Source organism: Dipodomys ordii, unplaced genomic scaffold (assembly GCF_000151885.1).
Source record: "Dipodomys ordii isolate 6190 unplaced genomic scaffold, Dord_2.0 Scaffold5, whole genome shotgun sequence".
In the NCBI taxonomy this organism is placed as follows: domain Eukaryota; kingdom Metazoa; phylum Chordata; class Mammalia; order Rodentia; family Heteromyidae; genus Dipodomys; species Dipodomys ordii.
This window is the reverse complement of record NW_012267221.1, coordinates 4576956-4596937: the sequence shown is the minus strand read 5'-3', so window position 1 is coordinate 4596937 and position 19982 is coordinate 4576956. Positions and strand designations below refer to the sequence as shown.

The window sequence follows — 19982 nt, the reverse complement described above, 5'->3', positions numbered from 1 at the left end:
AGGAGGCTGAGATCTAAGGATCATAATTTGTAGCTAGCCCAGGCGTAGAGGGACTTATCTCAATTTATCACCAGAAGACCAGAGTGGCATTGTGGCTCAAAGAGGGAGAGCTTTGAATGAAAAAGCTAAGGGACAGTGTCCAGGCCCTGAGTTCAAGCCCCACAGCAGACAAAAAAATAAAATTAAAAGTATATGGCAATTGTAAACATACCTAATCTAGAGCAACCAAGTAACAATGAACTCAAATTAGGAAGTTTTCATTTCTAGAAAAATAGAATATTTCTCAACGACACGCAAATAACTTCCCAGATCTACTGAGTGAAGATTATTATAAGCTTGCAAGGAGATGTATGCTGGTGGCTCATGCCTATAATCCTAGCTGCTCAATCCTAGCTATTCCATATGAGCTACCTGAGATCCCAGTTTGAAGCCAATCTTTCCAATCAGGAAAGAAAAGACCATGAAACTCCAATTAAGCATCAAAAAGATGGAAGTATGGCTAGAGTAGTAGTGCACCAGCCTTTGTTTTTTGGTGGAGTGTACTTTAGTCATGTTTTCTTCATTAGTTTTCACTGTAACACAATCATTGCCCAACAAATCAGACTTTTGACATCTAACTATAAACATGAAACAGTGAGGTCCAAGACAGCCAAGTCCTGGCACTGTTACTCTGGAATAACGTTAAGCACCAAACGGTATATAGTAAAAAGAAAAAAAAAAAAGAAAGAAAAAAGAAAAACCAAGCAAGCAATCTTAACTCTCATGGCCACATAAAAAGGATCTAAAAGCTTAAAGTCACAGCCTGGTTTACAAAGGTGAACTTACTTAATATTAATTGGGCCTCTTTAATCAATTGATAATTACAACTGAAATTTTATCTCCATTTTCCAAGAATCCTTTAAGTGGAAAAAAGTCAATACTGGGACCAACTCACCAAAAGGATGTCATCTTCCAAACTAGACAGTATCTTGGAAGAAAGTTCTTCACAGCATAAATTCTCTTCTGCTGTTGCCACCAAAGCAGCACAACGAGCAAATGCTTTGTATAATTCTGACCAAGTTCTAAGTAAGGTCTTCATGGTGACCTAATAAAAGGAATTTTATAAATATATACCGATGTATAGAATAGAACCAATGTATCTTTCACATTTTGTTTTAACAACTATTAAATAGAGCCAAGCACTAGTGATCACAACTGTAGTTCTAACTACTCAGGGGGCTAAGATCTGAGAACTCCAATTCAAAACCAGCTTGGGAAGAAAAGTCTTTAAGACTCATAGAGAAGATCAGGGACAATGTGCAGGCCCTGAGTTCAAGACCCAGGAACAGCACACACACACACAATATGTGTGTGTATATATATATGTGTGTGTGTGTTTGTGCATATATATATATAATTATGTACTTTTAAGATATATATATATTTAAGATGTCATAAAGGAATATAAGGGAATATACACAACTCCCTTAAAAGTTCTAATTTAAGAACCCAAGGTAGTGGTGTTGTGGCTCAAGCGGTAGAGTGCTAGCCTTGAGCTGAAGAGCTGAGGGACAGTGCCCAGGCCCAGAGTTCAAGCCCCACGACCGAAGGAGAAAAAAAAAAAAAGAACCACCCAAGGTAGCCAGGCGCCTGTGGCTCACGCCTGTAATCCTAGCTACTCAGGAGACTGAGATATGAGGATCGCAGTTCAAAGCCAGTCAGGACAGGAAAGACAGTCAGACTCTTATCTCCAATAAACCACCAGAAAACAGAAGTGGCATGTGGCTCAAGTGGTAGAGTACTTGCCTTGAGCTGAAGAGCTGATGGACAGCGACCAGGCCTGAGTTCAAACCCCACGACTGGCAAAAAAAGAACCCAAGGTAAAAAGAATCTTGATGTTTTTACCTTTTTCCTTCCCCTAATGCTAATAGTAAAGTCACATCAAAGTGCTATTTTAGGAAAACTTAATATTGGCATTATTTTGAGAATGGCATAAATTTCTTATACATAAAAACAACACAGAGCCAGGCACAGGGCTCCTATCTGTGATCCCAATTCAGGAAGCTGAGATCTGAAAGCCAGAGACTTATCTCCAATTATTCACCCAAAAGCCAAATGTGGAGTGTGCAAAAGGCTTGAATAAAAAAGCTAAGAGACAGTACCAGCACAGAAATCAAATGTTAAAATTTGTCAGACTTACTGTGGGAAAATTCTGTTCTGAAAAAACATGATTTATTGGCAAAATCAAAGCAGAATAGATGGCACTAAAATTGTGTTCTAAGGCATCACCTTGATTTACTTCATTGGTCTGAAATAGGAAAAATAAAGTTATGACAAATTACCATCTTTAATGGTCTATGTTAACACAGGATGTGCCCTACCATGACAATATATTTAAGAGATGTTGCATTCCTAACCTTTATACCTATGAATGATGTCATATTGGAGTGAGGTGGACCTGAATATGATGAATGGTATCCTTAAAAGAGGAAAACTGCCAGGCATCAGTGACTAATCTCTGTAATCTCAAAAGGCTGATATCTGAGGATCCAGGTTTAAAGTCAACACAACAGGAAAGTCCATGACATCGTATCTCCAATTAATCACCAGCTGAAGTAGAACTATGGCTCAACTATGGCTGAAGTAGAACTATAGAGCAACAGCTTTGAGTGAAAATGCTATAGGACAGCACACAGGTTTCTAAGTTCAAACCCCAGTACTAGCATACACTCACACACATGCATGCGCGCGCACGCACACACGCACGCACACACACACACACACACACACACACACACACACACACACACACGAAAACCTGGATCAACATCAACATAAAAGCAGAGAAGAGTTCAACAACCATTACAAGAGGAAGAATAATATGTGAAGATGGAGGGAAAGAATGAGGAAATATGGATAACACAAATGAGGCAAGTTGAAGGGATTATCAGATACCATCAATAGGAGAAAGGGAATAGATTGTCCCTCGGAGCTCCAGAAAGAAGCAATCCTATCCAATACACTGATTTTGGACTTCTGGTCTTCACAACTATGAAAATAAAACTCCTATTACTGGGACTAGGGATATGATGCCACAAAGGAGTATTTGCCAAGCCCTGGGCTTTTATTTAACACTGAAGGAAAAAAAAATATTAAAGATAAACTCCTAACTACTTTGGACAGCATTCTGACCCAGCTATACCACGCATTCTTGAGCATCTACCCAGAATATCACTAGCCAAGAGACTTGCACATTCATGTTCATTGCTGCACGATTCACAATAGGCAAGTTGTGGGAACAGCTCAGATGCCCTACAATAGGTGAGTAGATCCAAAATATGTGGTACCTATACAATGGAATTTTACACAGCTATTAGAATATTATGCCATTTGCAGGGAAATGGATGGACCAAGAGCAGATCATGTTAAGTGAGATAAGCCACATATGTGGAAGCTCTAAAATACACTGAGACATGGTAATAGACACTCACACAGTTGAGACCAAAGCAGAATACTGTTAGGCGAGGAGCACAAAGGCACAAAGGCACAATGCCCATGTCCATCTGAACATACAAAATAATATTTATTGAAATGAACTCCAAGAATTAGAAACAAAATTTTTTTTCTTTGTTGCTGGAAAAAAAAAATCCTAGTTGGGTGCCAGTGACTCATCAAGACTATAATCTTACTCAGGAGGTTGAGATCTGAAGGATCAAGATCAAAGCTAGATTCCATCTCAAAAATAACCAGTAAAAAGTATGGCTTAAAGTGGTAGAGTGTCAACCCAACAAGCAACCCAACCAAATGAGTGACCCTGAATACTCCTAAGTTCAAATCCCAGTGTTGCCATCAATCAATCAATCAATTCCTGTTGCTTTCCCTGCCCCCCCCCTCTGTTGGTCATTAAGTATAAACTCTGGGCCTGAGCACTTCACCTGAGCTCTTTAGCTCAAGGTGAGTACTCTACCACTTGAACCACAGTACTATTTTTGGTTTTCTATTCTCTCTCAGACTTTCCTGTCCAGGTTGTCTTTGACCGGTGATCCTCAGATCTCAGCCTCCAGAGTAACCAGGATTACAGCATGACCCACTGGTGCCCATCTCCTGTTGCTTTTCAATCATCAGGTTGTAGCAATTTACTCCTAGAATGTGTGGAAACTAATGTATTGATTTAAAGCCTTAAAAGAGAAGCAACTCCCATAATCTTTTACTACAAACACACAGTATGGATTTTAAAAACACTTCTGCTGCCAGGCACTGGTGGCTCACACCTAGAATCCTAGCTACTCAGGAGGCTGAGATCTGAGGACCACGGTTCAAAGCCAGAACAGGGAGGAAAGTCCTTAAGACTCTTATCTCTAATTAACCACCAGAAAACTGGACGTTATCTATGGCTCAACTGGTAGAGCTAGCCTTGAGCTAAAGAGCTGAGGGACAGAGCCCAAGCTCAGAGTTCAAGCCCCAAGACCAACCAAAAAAACAAAAAAACTTCTGCTGTCCAAGAGTAGGAAGGATTTTAGATATGTGAACTATTTTTCTTATAGAGTATCTTTTAATAATGTGCTTACTCTATGTGTCTTCATATGATATCCATGTGAGTTATATTGATTCAGCTCAAAGAATATTTCCAAAAATAGTGAACTTGAGCTATATAATTATCAATTCTGATACCTTTTCAAGTACTTAAAATGTCAGAAACAGTTGATTTAGATTGCTAACTTAGAATATTGAATAAATTGGCAAAATCATGATTGACCACAAGAATATAACATAATTAGCAAGGAATGGTGGCACACATGATTGTAATCTAAGCATTCAGGAAGCTGAGGCAGATTTTTGAGTTCATGGCCAACCTGAACTAAAGAGCAATAACCAGTGTTACTCCACACACCCCAAAAAATTGTGTTCCCTACTTATACAACTACTAAAAGGACCCACATATCAGAATACAGAGTTCAGAAGACAGAGAGCTGGAGGCCAGAGTAGGATACATAAGTCCCTGTAGCAAACATGAAGCAAAAATATACATAATAAAAAGAAAAAAAAGCTCAGGTAAACATAAGACTTTATAACCCCAATCAAGTCCTTTTATAAACCACTGGAGAAAACAGCTAATCATTTCTATTACTTTGTTGACAAATAAGGCAGAAATACAGGAAAGTACAAAAATATTCAATCACATCAAATCTAACAATACATATTTATTAACTACACAGGAATTGAGTAATTGTCATCTACTCATATTCAAGCTTCTATTCATTTTCTTATCATTAAAAAAAAAAGAAAAAGAACCTAAAATTCTGGGAGAAATATGTAGCAGACATCTACTATACCTGATTGATCATTTCAGTTAATGGGGTAACTATAATACTCCACATTCTCCAGAGATGCTCCTTGCTTTCCAACTGCTTTGCATTTTGGTTAATAACATTTAATACAGAATCACTGAAAGCTAGTGGTGATGTTGGACCAGAAAGCACACAGCCTACAAGTGTTTCCAGATTGAGGAAAAACCTAAACAAATTAAAATCCCATTAATAAGTACTTTGTGCAGACTCACATTGTTAAAAACAAGAAATGGCAATTTACAAAACCTGTTCTGAACATTTGTTTTGGCAGTACAGAATTTAACTTAGTGGCTCACATTTGATAAGTACCTACCAATCGAGACACACCCTAGCCCCCTAGCCCTTTTTCCCTTTATTTTTCAGTCTTAGAGTTATTTCCTGAGTTGGCCTAGACAGTGATTCTCCTACTTTTAACTTCCACACAACTAGGACAATAAATAATATATACCACTAAGCCCAGCTTTCCTGAGATGGGATCGTGCTAGAAACTTTTTGGCAAATCTGTCCTTAAATTGGGATTCCCCCCCATATCTATCTCCTGAACAGCTTTAATTACAGGTGTGGGCCAAAGAGAAGGTTTTATTTTTTTTTGAGACAGGGGACAGATTATGTAGTCTAGGGAGGCCTAAAACCTATCACCTTCTTGCCTCAGTTACCTAATTACTGGGATGACAGGCATGAACTGCCATAATTGGTTTGATACATCCTTTTTTCATTAAAAAATAAGTATGGTAGCTGGGCATCAGTGGCTCACACATGTAATTCTACTCAGGAGACTGAGATCTAAGAATCATGGTTCGAAGCCAACCAGGACAGGAAAAGTCCCTGAGACTCTTATCTCTAACCACAAAATGCCAGAACAGTGGTTAGAGTGCTAGCCTTGAGCACAAAGCTTAGGAACAATGCCTAAGCCCATAGTTCAAGCCCCAGGATTGCCCCTCCCCCCCAAAAAAACCACAATAACATGTACGGTGATACACAAACTTTACATCAACATGAGCTACATAACAAGACTCTCAAAAACCAAAAACTTTTGGTGGAATGTGCTTATAATATCAGCACTTAAAAGACTAAGGAAGGGCAATCTAATTAGAAGTCAGTCTAAGCTATTGGCTACATATAGATGTATAGGTATATTATAAAGACATTTATAAATCAAGATTTGATATTGAAAAACTTAATTTATGACAGAAAAAAAAATGAATCTCGTATATTGGGGCACTGTTTCACAACAGAAACAATATGAAGTTTCAAGTTAAAGTTTAAATTTACCTTTCATCTGCTACACCACATTCCAAAAGGTTATTGTTGAAAAATAACTGAATTAAGAACAAAGCTGGAGTTCCCTGAAAAAAGGAAAAAAACAATCCCATTTCAAGGAATAATGTACTTGTTTTCTACAAACAGTCATTTAAGAAATATAGTATTATTTAGGGTATGACTAGTTTATTACCAAAGCTACATTCAATACTGGGTATAGTGGTTCCATTATCATCACAGTAACTTGGAGGCTTAAGGCAAAAGGAGTTTGAGGACAAGGCCAGGTTGAGATGTAAGTGATATCCTAACTCCAAGAACAAACAAACCAACGCTAAATACAAATATGAATCAGCATGTTCTAATTATTCAGTCTACATATCAAGAAATGTGTGATTCCAGACATAAAGAGCATTGACTTAAAACCTCCTGTACTCACATACCTACATATGCAAACAAGCAGGTTTCACATTAAACTAATATTCCTAATCTTACAAAACTTTTAAAATTTAACAATAATAGAAAACTTAACTGTAGGGCTGGGAAGGTGGCTCAGTGGCAGAGCACTTGCCTTGCATGCATGAGGCCCTGGGTTCAATTCCTCAGCACCACATAAGCAAAAAAGAAAAAAGCCGGAAGTGGCGCTGTGGCTCAAATGGTAGAGCACTAGCCTTGAGCTAAAGAGCTGAGGGACAGTACCCAGGCCGAGTTCAGGCCCCACAACTGGACCCCCACCCCACCCCACCCCACCCCCCAAAAAAAGAAAAAGAAAAAACTCAACTTTAGTCAATTACTTAATCCAGAAAAATTGACAGCACTATATTATTCACATTAAGCTATTACTTTTTCAACTTAGTCAACATATTTTGAATGCAGTCATCATAAAACTTAAAAAAAATCTACCACTTATAATAAAGCAAATAAAAACCATGAACTTAAGTTACCAATCTGATCATATCATTACACTGAAGATACTTGCATTAAGAATATCCATATTAGCAACTTGATATGCAGGTGAACCTAATACTTTCTGAGGAAGTTCTTTAATTGTAATTTCCATGAGGACCTAAAAGATAAAAGGTTTTACAGTATTCAGTCATATAGTCTTTCTACTTAGCTAAGTCCACTAATGTTAAATATTTTTATAACTTAGCAATTTGTACAAGTAGTGCTCATTCATTAATGTAAATATACATTTACTTGCTTGTATATATCTGAATTCGTTTTAAAAGTACATTAACAGAAACAAGAATTTTTGCAACATATAGATGTTTTCCTAAGAATGTACATCATTTGTTTATTCAACCATGGGTGACAAAGGATATTTCTATTTTTTATGTTGCTAAAAATTCTGAGCTGGGTGCTGTTGGCACTCCCTGTAACACTAGCTACTAAGGAGGCTGAGCTCTGAGGACCACAGTTCAAAGCCAGGCCAGGAAGGAAAGTCTGTGAGACTCTTAGCTCCAATTAACCACCAGAAAACCAGAAGTGGCACTGTGGTTCAAGTGGTAGAGGGCTAGCCTTGAGCTGAAGAGCTCAGGGACAGCACCGACCTAGAGCATCCAGACCAACAAAAAAAAAAAAAAGAAAAGAAAAGAAAACAAAAAAAAGAAAAGAAATTCTGTATATACTCAATAGTAACAGGTTAAGACACAAACTAGAAGCTGGGTCCAGAATTGCTAGAGCTAAGCCTCCACCAAACTGTTCTCAATTTGTATTGATGTAAAATCTAACCATACTTGTATTGTGACACTATGCAAGGTGTCCTAAAAATGACAATTAGTAAAAATGCTTTTACATATTTTGCTTTGAAACACATCAACAGGATTTATTTGTGTCTGGCTCTTAGTCCTTTACACGTATCAACTCAAACATTTAACCTCTACTATGCTGGATCTTTAAAGATGAATTGAAGTGGTCAAGAACACAAATCAATTGCTCAAATTCATTTAACTCAGTAAAAAAGCAATTTACCTTATCTGCTCTAGATCCTTCCTTAATATTAAGAACACTGTACTTCCTAATACATTTGTCAATCCATAAAGAAAACCTGTAAATCGTTACTTATTTCATGTTCAATTTATGAGACTATTCAAATGCATTTAATATCAAAAAGATTCTCTTAATATATAACTGGAAGCCAATTGCTCGCCCCCATAATCGCAGCTACTCAGGAGTATACTAAGATCTGAGGACTGTGGTTTGAGGCCAGCCCAGGCAAAAAAAGTCCACAAGACTCTTGTCCCCAATTAACCATCAAAAAGTCAGAAACAGAGCTGTGGCTTAAGTGACAGTATACCAACCTTGAGCAAAAAAGCTCAGGGACAGTGCCCAGGCCCTGAGTTCAATCTGTAGCCCTAGCACAAACAAAAATCTATAGCAGTTGTGAAGTGATGATATTTATTATTAAAACTATGTTGCTAATTCTCAAATGAAAAGTCTACCTCAATTCTAATCTCTGAAAATATCAACATAAACTCAATTCCAAAACATGACCTTTAAAATCAATTTTCAGGTGTACTTACTAGTGTTTTTGATGCAAGAAATACTTCTGATTTCACTATACTTTCCAAAGATTTTAGTATTAGGGTTAAAACTTCAGAACCCGGCCTCTCTTTTTTGTTACCTGTCAAAAAGAAGCAAAGAGGAAGTGTATGGTTCTAAACATATTGATACAGGTGAGATGAAGATTTTCTTTCTAAAAAACAAATTTTTACTAAGTCAATAATCACTTTAAATTAGTGTAAAAACACTGTAAAAATTTAAAGTACAAGGTTGGGAATTGTGGTTCAGTGGTAGAGTGCCTGCATAGCATGAAGCCCTGGGTTTGATTCCTTAGTACCAAAGAAACAGAAAAAGCCAGAAGTGATGCTGTGGCTCAAGTGGTAGAGCACTAGCCTTGAGCACAGAGAGTCTGAAGGACAAAGTCCAGGTCCAGAGTTCAAGCCCCAGGACTGGCAAAAAAATTAAAGTACATGTGAAATTCAAAGATTTCAATTTCAGTGTGATAATGCTTACCTGACTCAGTCACAGACTTCACCAAGGTAATTAGCTCCTTCCAGATAGCACTGACCACTGCATCTATTAAACAAAGAAAATAACCACTTTTAACAAAGCTTTTCTTGTTCCCTTATATCAGTAACAAATTGAGCAATACCTAGGTAATCTGAATACAATTTCATTATTTATACATCCACACATTCATGAAAAGACCACTTCATTTTTGTTTGAAAACATTAATCTTGTTTTCTATAACAGGACTGTAACATGCTAACACTGGGATATGTAACAGGAATATATAATAAATTCATAAAAAGTTCAGGTACATAATATAATCTGGCCAGTAAATATCACTAAGTATATGCAATTTATCTTTTCCCCATTATCTGTATTTTCTGTATTGAATACCAATCACTTTTTGTTTTTGTTTTGGCCAGTCTTGGGGCTTGAACTCAGGGCCTGGGCATTGTCCCTGAGCTTCTTTTTGCTCAAGGCTAGCAATTTACCACCTGAGCCACAGTGCCACTTCTGGCTTGTTCTGTTTATGTGGTACTGAGGAATCGAACCCAGGGCTTCATGTATGCTAGGCAAGCCCTCTACTACTAAGCCACATTCTCAGTCCAATACCAATCACTTTTAAGCAAAGGAAAAAAACAATGACTTAGAAGGCATTCTGACAACCAATCTAATAGGGGAAAAGTATGCTTCATTCACCAACTAGGTTAGAGAGAATTAAAAAAAAGCCAACCACTGGTCACTCAGACTTATATAATCCTAGCTACTCAAGAGGCTGACACCTGGAAGATAATTATTCAAAGCCAGCCCAAGCAGGAAAGCCCAAGATTCTCATGCCCAATTAACCACTAAAAATGTCAGAGGTAGAACTGTGACTCACGTGGTAGAGCACAAGCCATGAGCAAAAAATGATCAGGGATAGCATCCAGGCCCTTAAGTAATCTCAGATTCCCAAGTGCTATTACACAAATATACCACTTATTCAAATTTTGATGTTTTGCTGTTCAGAACACAGAAATCTTAATGCAAAGGGGTCCAGTCACAGAGCCTAGACAAGAATCACATCACCATTTGTCATAAATACACTGCTACATGTTGGTGGCTCCTGTCTATAATCCTAGCTATCTAAGAGGCTGAGATCTGAGTGGATAGGAAATGTCAGTGAGGCCTTTGGCTCCAATTTTTAAAAAAATTTAAAAAATAAAGCTAGAAGTGGAGTTATGGCTCAAGTGATAGAGCGCTAGCCTTGAGCAAAAGGGGGCAGGGGCAGTTCCCAAGCTTGAATTCAAGTCCCAAGTACAATCACAAAATAGTAAGTTACATTCTTATACATATATTAACACAAGTTATACACTTCCCTATACAACCCAGTTTCTCCATTTGTAAAATGAACTGACAAAATGTTGCCTCAAGGATTAAATAAATCAAAATAAAGATTTTTGGTACAATATAAATATTTGCTTTAACTTCCCAAAATAATTTTGAATATATAAAAAAAATTCTTGTAATTACCTGAACCATCTTTTCCAACTGCAACAAAGCTATCATGAACAGCAGTGATGAGGATATGTGCATGTTTGGAAAAAAAAGAAGGACTGCTGATTAACGGATGTTCAAGTGGCTCTAAAAGGGAGAAAACATAAAGTGATATAAAACAAAAAATGTGTGAAGCAATTTATCAACTTACAAAATTTTAGATGGTTGGAATAATAAATAATAATTTAATAATAAATAAAGATTATACAGAATTACAATTGTGCTGTGGAGAAAATAGAAGCCTCATCAAAAGTTAATTAATCTGAATTACTATAGTAAATTATGTTAAGAACACTTACATACCTAAGTTCAATACAAGTTTCTGTTGCTTGGCAAAACTCAGGACTTCTGGACCCAACAAAAAGTGAAGCAACATTTCTAGTCCCAAAAGTTGAATGGAAGATATTGTGGACATTCCACTTGAACTGGAACTGGAACTGGAACGTGGAGTTGCAGGACCTCCATACGGGGAAGCACCTTTAAAAAGGAAAAACAAGATTTTTTTTTCTGTTACCCAAGTGTACCTATTTCCTCTTCAATAAAATATGTCTTATAAAACAGCTGTGTGCTGACGGCGCACACATGTAATCCTAGCTATTCAGAAGGACAAGATCTGAGGATTTTGGTTTGAAGCCAGCCCAGGCAAGAAAAGTCCTTGAGATTCTCATCTCCAATGAACTACCCAAAAAGCTGAAAGTGGAATTATAGCTCAGTGGTAAAGCACTGGCCTTCAGCAAAAAAAAAAAAAAAAACTAGGGCAAAATCCCAGGCCCAGTATTCAAGCCCCAAGACCAGCACATGAACACACAAAAATAATAAACACAATTTCAATTGTACAAGCTATTAATTGCCATGTTGAAACTATTAATCTATACATTCTGTGTTTGTGTGAGCTAGGACCAGCACCAAAAAAGGGGGCAGGGGGTGGGAGGAAAGGGTGACACAAACCTGTAATCCTAGCACTCCATATAAACTGAGGCAAGAGAACTGTAATGAATTGAGCCTGAGCTACATAGGGAGATCATACCTTTCCCTTATTGTTTCTCCTCCCAAAGGCATTCATTTCAAAAAAGCAAGGACATCTCTCTTACCTTTGTGTACAGGAGTCATAGGAGTTAAATTTGGAGAAGTGGGCAAACGAGATGAACTGCTTCTAGGTGAAGCATTATTATCAATGATTGTACTCTGAATCAGGGGCACACAAACCTGTTAGGACAAGGAAAAAAGGACAAAATATCTGCTTATGATCCATCTAGATAGATCTCTCCTGTTTCTAAAGTCTTTTATAATACAAATTTCTGAACACCCCTAATTAAAAAAATATATATCTGAAAAGATCCAAAACCAGAAATTTCATGAGCAGTCAATGCTCTGAAGACTCTGAACCTGACCAGTCTCATGAAAGGTCAGTCTAAAACAGTCAAAGTAGAGACACAATATTGTAGCTGGGCACCAGTGGCTCAACACCTATGCCTATAATCCTAACTACTCAGGAGTCTGGCATCTAAGGATTGCAATTTGAAGCCAACAAGGGCAGAAAAGCCATGAGACTCTTATGTCCAATTAACCACCAGAAAACTGGAAGCAGAGCTGTGGCTTGAGTGACAGGGACAGCACCCAGACCCATAGTTCAAACCCCAGGCAGGTTCAAAAAAAAGAACCCAAAAAACTCAATTTACACTTTTTTTCAGTAGTACCGCATTCACTTCAGTGCCTTACCATGGTCAAGACAAGTAGACAGGTCCTCTATTGCTGGATCAATGCTGCAGCCCACTATTTACAAAGTTATCCCATTATCAATCACATCTAGATACTAATTAATTCCAATAAAAATGCTGGACAACCAGAAGATTGGCCTATTAAACTCTTGTAATGGGCTGGGAAGGTAGCTCAGTGGTAAAGTGCTTGCCTTGTATGCATGAGGCCCTGGGTTCCATTCCTCAGCACCACACAAGCAAAAAAGGCCAGAAGTGGCACTGTGGTTCAAGTGGTAGAACGCTAGCCTTGAGCTGAGGGACAGCACCTAAGCCCAGAGTTCAGGCCCCACGACTGGCCAAAAAAAAAAAAAAAAAAACTCTTGTAATATAAGAACTTGGACAATTTGTTATGATTTCAATTATACATCTATATTTATTTTCAATTATCTTGTTTTACCAAGCTTCTTCAAAGGAGATAAAATATAAATCTCCTCTTCCAAAACAATGGGCTCAGCCAGGTACTGGTGGCTCACTCAAGCCTGTCATCCCAGCTGAAATCAGGAGGCTGAGATCTGAGGACTGCAGTTCAAAGCCAGGCCGGACAAGAAAGTCCATGAAACTCTTTATCTCCTAACCACCAGAAAACACGAAGTGGCGCTATGGCTCAAGTGGTAGGGTTCTTTCCTGAGCTGTAGAGCTGAGGGATAGCGCCCAGGTCCAGAGTTCAAGACCCATAACTGACCCCAAAAAACAAACAAACAAACAAAAAAACCTGGGCTCTACTTCAGATCATTAGAGAATATTCTCCACAGCAAAATCCAACTTCTGAGTTAAAAAAAAAAAAAGGAAGGTCTTAGCTAGGCACTGGTGGTGCACACCAGCAATGCTAGCTTAGCTACTCAAGAGGCCAAGTAAGGATTGAGGTTGAAAGCCAACTCAAGCAGGAAAGTCTCTGAGACTCTTATCTCCAATTAACCACCAAAAAGCCAAAAGTGGATCTGTGACTAGTGATAATTTGAACACTAGCCTTGAGCAAAAAAAGCTCAGAAACAGCATCTAAGCTACAGGATTGGCACTTAAAAAAAAACAAAAACTTCTTTTGGCTCTCCTGGAGACTGTGGTCTACTAACACATAGCAAATGTAACCAAAAAAAAAAAAAAGACTACTATTAAGAATTTAAGAATTAAGGAAACAATGAACATTTATGTTACCTGTTCAAAATTAGCAGGAAGATATGATCCAAGTCTCTTCATTAAGTACCACCAGACTTCTAGTTTTGTTAATGCCAGAGCTTCTGTTTTCACATGGATGGAACTCAAAGGCTGCATCAATAACTTGAGTCTTTTTGCACTACACAGTATATCTTAAAATAAGCACACATAAAAAGTCTAAGTTAACTTTTACATTTTTTTTTTGGGTCCTGTTGTGGGGCCTGAACTCTGGGCCTGGGCGCTGTCCCTCAGCTCTTCAGCTCAAGGCTAGCACTCTACCACTTGAGCCACAGCGCCACTTCCGGCTTTTTTCCTTTTCCTTATGTGGTGCTGAGGAATCAAACCCAGAGCCTCAGGCATGCAAGGCAAGCGCTCTACCACTGAGCCACCTTCCCAGCCCACGTTTACATTTCTTAAATGAGCTACTTAAGTCTTTTTTGGCACACTAAGAAAATATGTCTTAAAAAAAATCCTAAGATTGTTCTTGTTCTACTCAAACTTTTCATTTTGACAGTTGGACCAAAAGCCTCAATAGGAATTGGTAATACCTATTAGATGATTAATCTTTAAAAATCAAGCTGGTGGGATGCTTTTCCAATCAGATGACATATTGCAATGTCTATACTACTCCTTGCTGTTACAAATGGCATAATGAGCCGGGCACACCTGTGGCTCACGCCTGTAATCCTAGCTACCTCAGAAGGCTGAGATCTGAGGATTGCAATTCAAAGCCAGCTGAGCAGGAAGGTCCATGAGACTCTTATCTCCAAATGACCACCAGAAAACCAAAACTGGTGTTGTGGTTCAAGTGGTACAGTGCTGGCCTCAAGCTGAAGAGCTCAGGACAGTACCCAGGAGTAGAGTTCAAGCCCCATGACCAATAAAAAAAAATTTTTTAATTAAAAAAAAAGGATCCAGGCAATGGTTGTTTCACGCCTACAATCCTAGCTACTCAGGAGACCCAGGCAGGAAAGTCCATGAGACTCTTATCTCCAATTAACCACCAAAAACCAGAAGTGATGCTGTGGCTCAAGTGGTACAGTGCTTGCCTTGAGCTGAAGAGCTTAGGGACAGGGCCCAGGCCCAGAGTTCAAGCCCCATGACCACCAAAACATAAACACATACATAACAGCATGCCATACAAAGTCTTCTTTAATTACAAATCCTGATTTTACTCAGCTCAGATAGATCAAATCTTTGTCTCTTTCTAATCTGTCATTTAGACATCCTACCTGATAAAAATCAGGTGAAGTGTATAAATGTATAAGTCATTGTTTTGAAATCTTATAGCCCAGGCTGGCCTTTAACTAGGAATCTTTTTGCTTCTGTTATATGGCTGCCTCGATTACCTGCATGCGTCACCATGCTTGAACTGTCTAATTCTTTAGTGATTGCTATGAGTCTCTTATAGCCTAAGCTGACCTTAAACTGGGAATTCTCTCTCCTCTGAAGTCTGACTGTCCCCATGCTTGGAATGTGATTCTTAAAAGACTCCTTTAGTTTATTTTTGTTCTTCCTTTTGTCCTACTTGCTGTAGTCTGCACTGGAAGCATATCAAAAACAAAATAGACATGTAGCAGGCAGGAAAGCCAGCCCCGGGCAGGGCGTGAGATTCTTATCTCCAATAAACCACTAGAAAACCTGGAAGTGGTGCTGTGGCTCAAGCGGTAGAGTGTTCACCTTGAGCTGAAGAGCTGAGGGAGAGCCCCCAAGTCCAGAGTTCAAGCCCCACGACCGACCAAAAAAAAAAGGACAAGTATCTGATTGCTCAATGGCTTCCTGTATCCACTGATTTCCAGTCATGAACTTTAGCTCTAGACTTGACTTAAAGATTTTATCTTTTCATTATTTCACATTCCTACAAGCAATTATATATAATTCTAACAGATTTAACTGTCAAGTATTACTCCATACTACTAGCTATGCTAACCATTCTGTTTTTAAGTAAGCAGTATTTTATTTCCAATTAGCTGGGCATGGTAGCTCACACCTGTAATCTCAGCACCAGGGAGTTTGAGGCCAGGCTAGACTACGTTCAAGAGTCAAAGTTAGAAACATGATGCCGAAAAAATCATTATCTAAAAACGCACGCGTATCCCACAACATACCTTCTTAATATTCTTAGTAAAACAATAACTACTACATAATTAAAAATTATAGTAAAATAGGGAATATCACTATTAACAATCTTTGGTAAGGGGAAATGGATAAATTCAACATTAATATTATACAGTGGTGATTAAAGATAAGATCAGCTTTATCATAGTTGTTAAATATTCATACTGCAATATTTTAGGCTATTATTCACGAATCTGTTAAATAAATACACTCAACAGTAGATAATAAGCTAAGGCTAAAAGAATCACTGCCTTAATGTTAACCCTGTACGAGACACTTGTTCAGAGCTACTGAAGAAATGAGGCCCCTAAGCTAGTGATCAATTTTACAGCTATCATTGTTTCTCACATCTTCTGCTGGCTTTGTCCTCTGGTATACTTAGCTTTCCTAAAATAGTTACAGTATACCTCGGATCTATTGTATAAAATATGTGTAAGTGTTCAATTCAGTGCTAGAACACATGGTATTTTTCCATTTTAAAATAAAAACTTTGGGGGGGGTGTAGAATTATAGTAGAGATTAAATATGGCTTCACCTTTGCTAGGGAAAGGCTCAGAAACACACACACACACACACACACACTAGTAATTTCCAATGTCTCTTTAAAAAAATCTATCATTACAGGTACTGGTGGCTCAGGCCTATAATAATAATCCTAGCTACTCAGGAGGCTGAGATCTAAAGATCACAGTTCAAAGCCAGCCCAGGAATAAAAGTCTGTGACACTCTCATCTCCAATTAAACACCAGAAAACTGGAAGTAGCGTTGTGGCTCAAAGTGGTAGAATGCTTCCTTGAGCAACAGCTCAAACAGTGCCCATGCCCTAAGTTCAAGACCCAGGTACAAATAAAATTCTATCTTCACTACAGATATTGTTAAAGTGTCAGTATAAACTCCAAAGAATCAGGAAAGCTTCAATGTTTAACCTTGCCTAATAGCAAAATAAACAAAAAATTTACATGCCTGGATTTAAAGCAAAATTATCTATTAAGCTCTTCCAAGCAATAAAAGCAATTTTTTTCACCATGGGTGTTCCACTACGAAATCCCAGTTCTTCCAGCTGTAACAAAGAATTGATGAAACTCCCACTTCGATGCAGGGTCTAAATAATGAGAAAAAAAATTAAATTATTTTTCTGCTTGAAACAAATTAATGAAGATAGTGCCTATATTTTTTATCTATTCATTTAATATATGATCTTAGGAATTCATAATCTCACAAAAGAGACAACAGATGTATTTCCCACAAAACATAAGCTTGTTACGAAAAATACACATTCCTAGAAATTTGAATTAAGAAAATCTTATGGCTAGATGTGTTAACGTATACCTGTAAATCAGCACTTTGGAGGCCAAGGCAGGAGGATCTTGAATTGGAGACTGTCTCAAAACAAAATTCCTTAGTGGTACTGGGATTTGAACTCAGGACCCCATATTTTCTTTTCTTTTTTTTTTCCGGTGGTGGGGCTTGAACTCTGGGCCTGGGCGCTGTCCCTCAGCTCTTCAGCTCAAGGCGAGTGCTCTACCACTTGAGCTACAGCGCCACTTCCGGTTTTCTGGTGGTTTATTGGAGATAGGAGTCTCACGGTCTCTCCTGCCCGGGCTGGCTTTGAACCATGATCCTCAGATCTCAGCCTCCTGAGTAGCTAGGATTACAGGCGTGAGCCACCAGCGCCCGGCAGGACCCCATATTTTCTATGTAGAGAGACATTCTACCATTTAACCAGTCTAAAAAAGGCCTTACTTTATACCTAGGCTTGAACTCAGGGTCTCACACTTGCTAGGCAGGTACTCTACCACTAGGACCAATCTACCAGCTAGTTCCTTGCACTATTTTAAAGGAACAGTCTCACTCACTTTATACCAGAGGCTAAATGTGGCTTCCCTGCATATCAGGGATTAACAGCCATGTGTCACCTCAACCAATCACTGGTCAAGATAGAATCTAAAGAAGAGTTTTTGCCTCTGTTGACTTTGAACTGCCATTACCCAATTTCTGTCTCTCAAGTAACTAGAATAATAGATGTGAACTACCACACTCCACTAAGAAAATATTGAGGTGTACACACATATTCAAAGCCATGGTAATAAAACATTTTTTAAAAAAGGCTTAATAAAGCATAGTGTACAATGCAGAAAAAATATGGAAGGTAAGATAAATTCCATGTTTTATCCATTTAAGACCAAAGAAATAGATACAGATTGAATATACATTTTCACTTTGTAAAGAGAATTTTATAGAGTATTTTCACTGTTACTTATGTTTTGACTGACACTCAACACAAAGCCAGGTACAGAATTTTTCAGTCAAGGGGGAGAACAAATTTAGATCTTGAGCCTGGCACTGGAAGGTCATACCTGTCTGTAGTAGCTACTCAGGAGACTGAGATCCAGAGGATGGAAATTTTAGGTCAACTGAGTTGACAGTATCAGCCAAGCAGTACCAGAGTTCAAACTGGTACTGCCAATAAGTAAGCAAGTAAATAAATAAATAAATCTTTGTACTCTAGAAGATTTTCAGGTAGGATATTCAACCTGTATCTATATGAAAAAACATGCAAAAAAAGACTAAGAAAAAGAAATGCTAAATTCTGAAATTAACAAATCCTTTCAAGCAACTGAAACAGGCATGAAAATCAGCAGAAAGACGTTTCATGAAAGACAAATATAAATGATATCTGCTAACAGTATTAAAATGAGATGTCAAGTAACTTTATTTCCAAACACTGTGTATGATTAAAATGGAAATAGTATCTAACAAAAAAAAACTATAAATATATGGCAAGAAAACAATACATAAATAGTCCTACAAATCAATAAAGCACATGTAAATGTTTCTTATTTTTTATTTTCAAGACAGAGTTTTGCTATACAATCTAGGCTGGCCTCAAATTGGCAATTCACCTGCTTTGCTTCCCCAGTGCTGAGATTACAAATGTTCACCACCATGTTTGGCTAATTATATATAATCTAAAATGACAACAAAAAGGCTTAGATATCAGAATCCTTAAGAAATTTGCTAGAGCTAATAAATTTAGTAACTACAAAGTCAAATCACTCTTATGCAAAACTCAAGAATGAATAATCTGAGTAGCAAATTAGCAAAGCAATTTAATTTACCTAGCACCTAAAAAATAAATATGTGGATCACTTAATGATAGGAAATTTGTTGTCATGCAAAGTCAAGAGTGTACTTACACAAACTTAGATGGAATAGCCTTCCATACACCTAGTCTACATGGTGTATATATGGTATAGCTTATTGCCCCTAGGGCCAAGGTGAACAAAACACAAGATTAAGTCAATCACAAGAGAAGATGAAGCAACTAATACACATGATAAAAATGAGATGAATTAACCTGACTTAACACAGTATACTACTTTACAGTAAGTGTTTTTATATTTAGAGTACACTGTAAAACACCATATACATTAAGCAGTTAATGTTGCTTATTATCAAGCATTATGTATATATAAAATTGTATTGCTATGCTTTTATATGACTGGAAGTGCAGTTTGCTAACAAGATCACCACCAATACTTGAGTAATGCAATTTCAAGATGCTACATGCATCAAGCATGAGTGAGGTCCTGGATTTAAATTCAGTAGCATAAGTAAGTAAATAAATCAAGAGTTCTGAAGATAGCGGTTAAAACCAAAAGTGCATTGAGACTCTATCTCCAATAACAAGCAAAAAAAAGCCAGAAATGCAAGTATGGCTCAAGTGGTGGTAGAACAGAAAAAAGAAAAGCAAGAGCACAAAGCCCTGAGCTCAAGAGTTCAAGGCCAAGTACCACTGTGTGTATATGGGGGGGGGGGG

The 19982-nt window shown here is 37.8% G+C and overlaps 1 protein-coding gene across 2 annotated transcripts in view; it reads right to left on the bottom strand.

Moving 5' to 3' along the window:
• Rif1 (replication timing regulatory factor 1) overlaps nucleotides 1-19982 on the bottom strand; it is a 69452-nt gene that overhangs the window by 31996 nt on the left and 17474 nt on the right. For both annotated transcript variants that reach the window (XM_013028979.1, XM_013028987.1), the window contains exons 9-20: nucleotides 17126-17264; nucleotides 14045-14196; nucleotides 12227-12341; nucleotides 11439-11612; nucleotides 11112-11222; nucleotides 9603-9665; nucleotides 9110-9210; nucleotides 7564-7650; nucleotides 6600-6673; nucleotides 5313-5493; nucleotides 2180-2287; nucleotides 935-1084 (exon numbers count right to left, since the gene is read on the bottom strand). In XM_013028979.1, coding sequence (XP_012884433.1) covers nucleotides 935-1084; nucleotides 2180-2287; nucleotides 5313-5493; nucleotides 6600-6673; nucleotides 7564-7650; nucleotides 9110-9210; nucleotides 9603-9665; nucleotides 11112-11222; nucleotides 11439-11612; nucleotides 12227-12341; nucleotides 14045-14196; nucleotides 17126-17264 — 1455 coding nt within the window. The remainder of the gene's footprint in view (nucleotides 1-934; nucleotides 1085-2179; nucleotides 2288-5312; nucleotides 5494-6599; nucleotides 6674-7563; nucleotides 7651-9109; nucleotides 9211-9602; nucleotides 9666-11111; nucleotides 11223-11438; nucleotides 11613-12226; nucleotides 12342-14044; nucleotides 14197-17125; nucleotides 17265-19982) is intronic.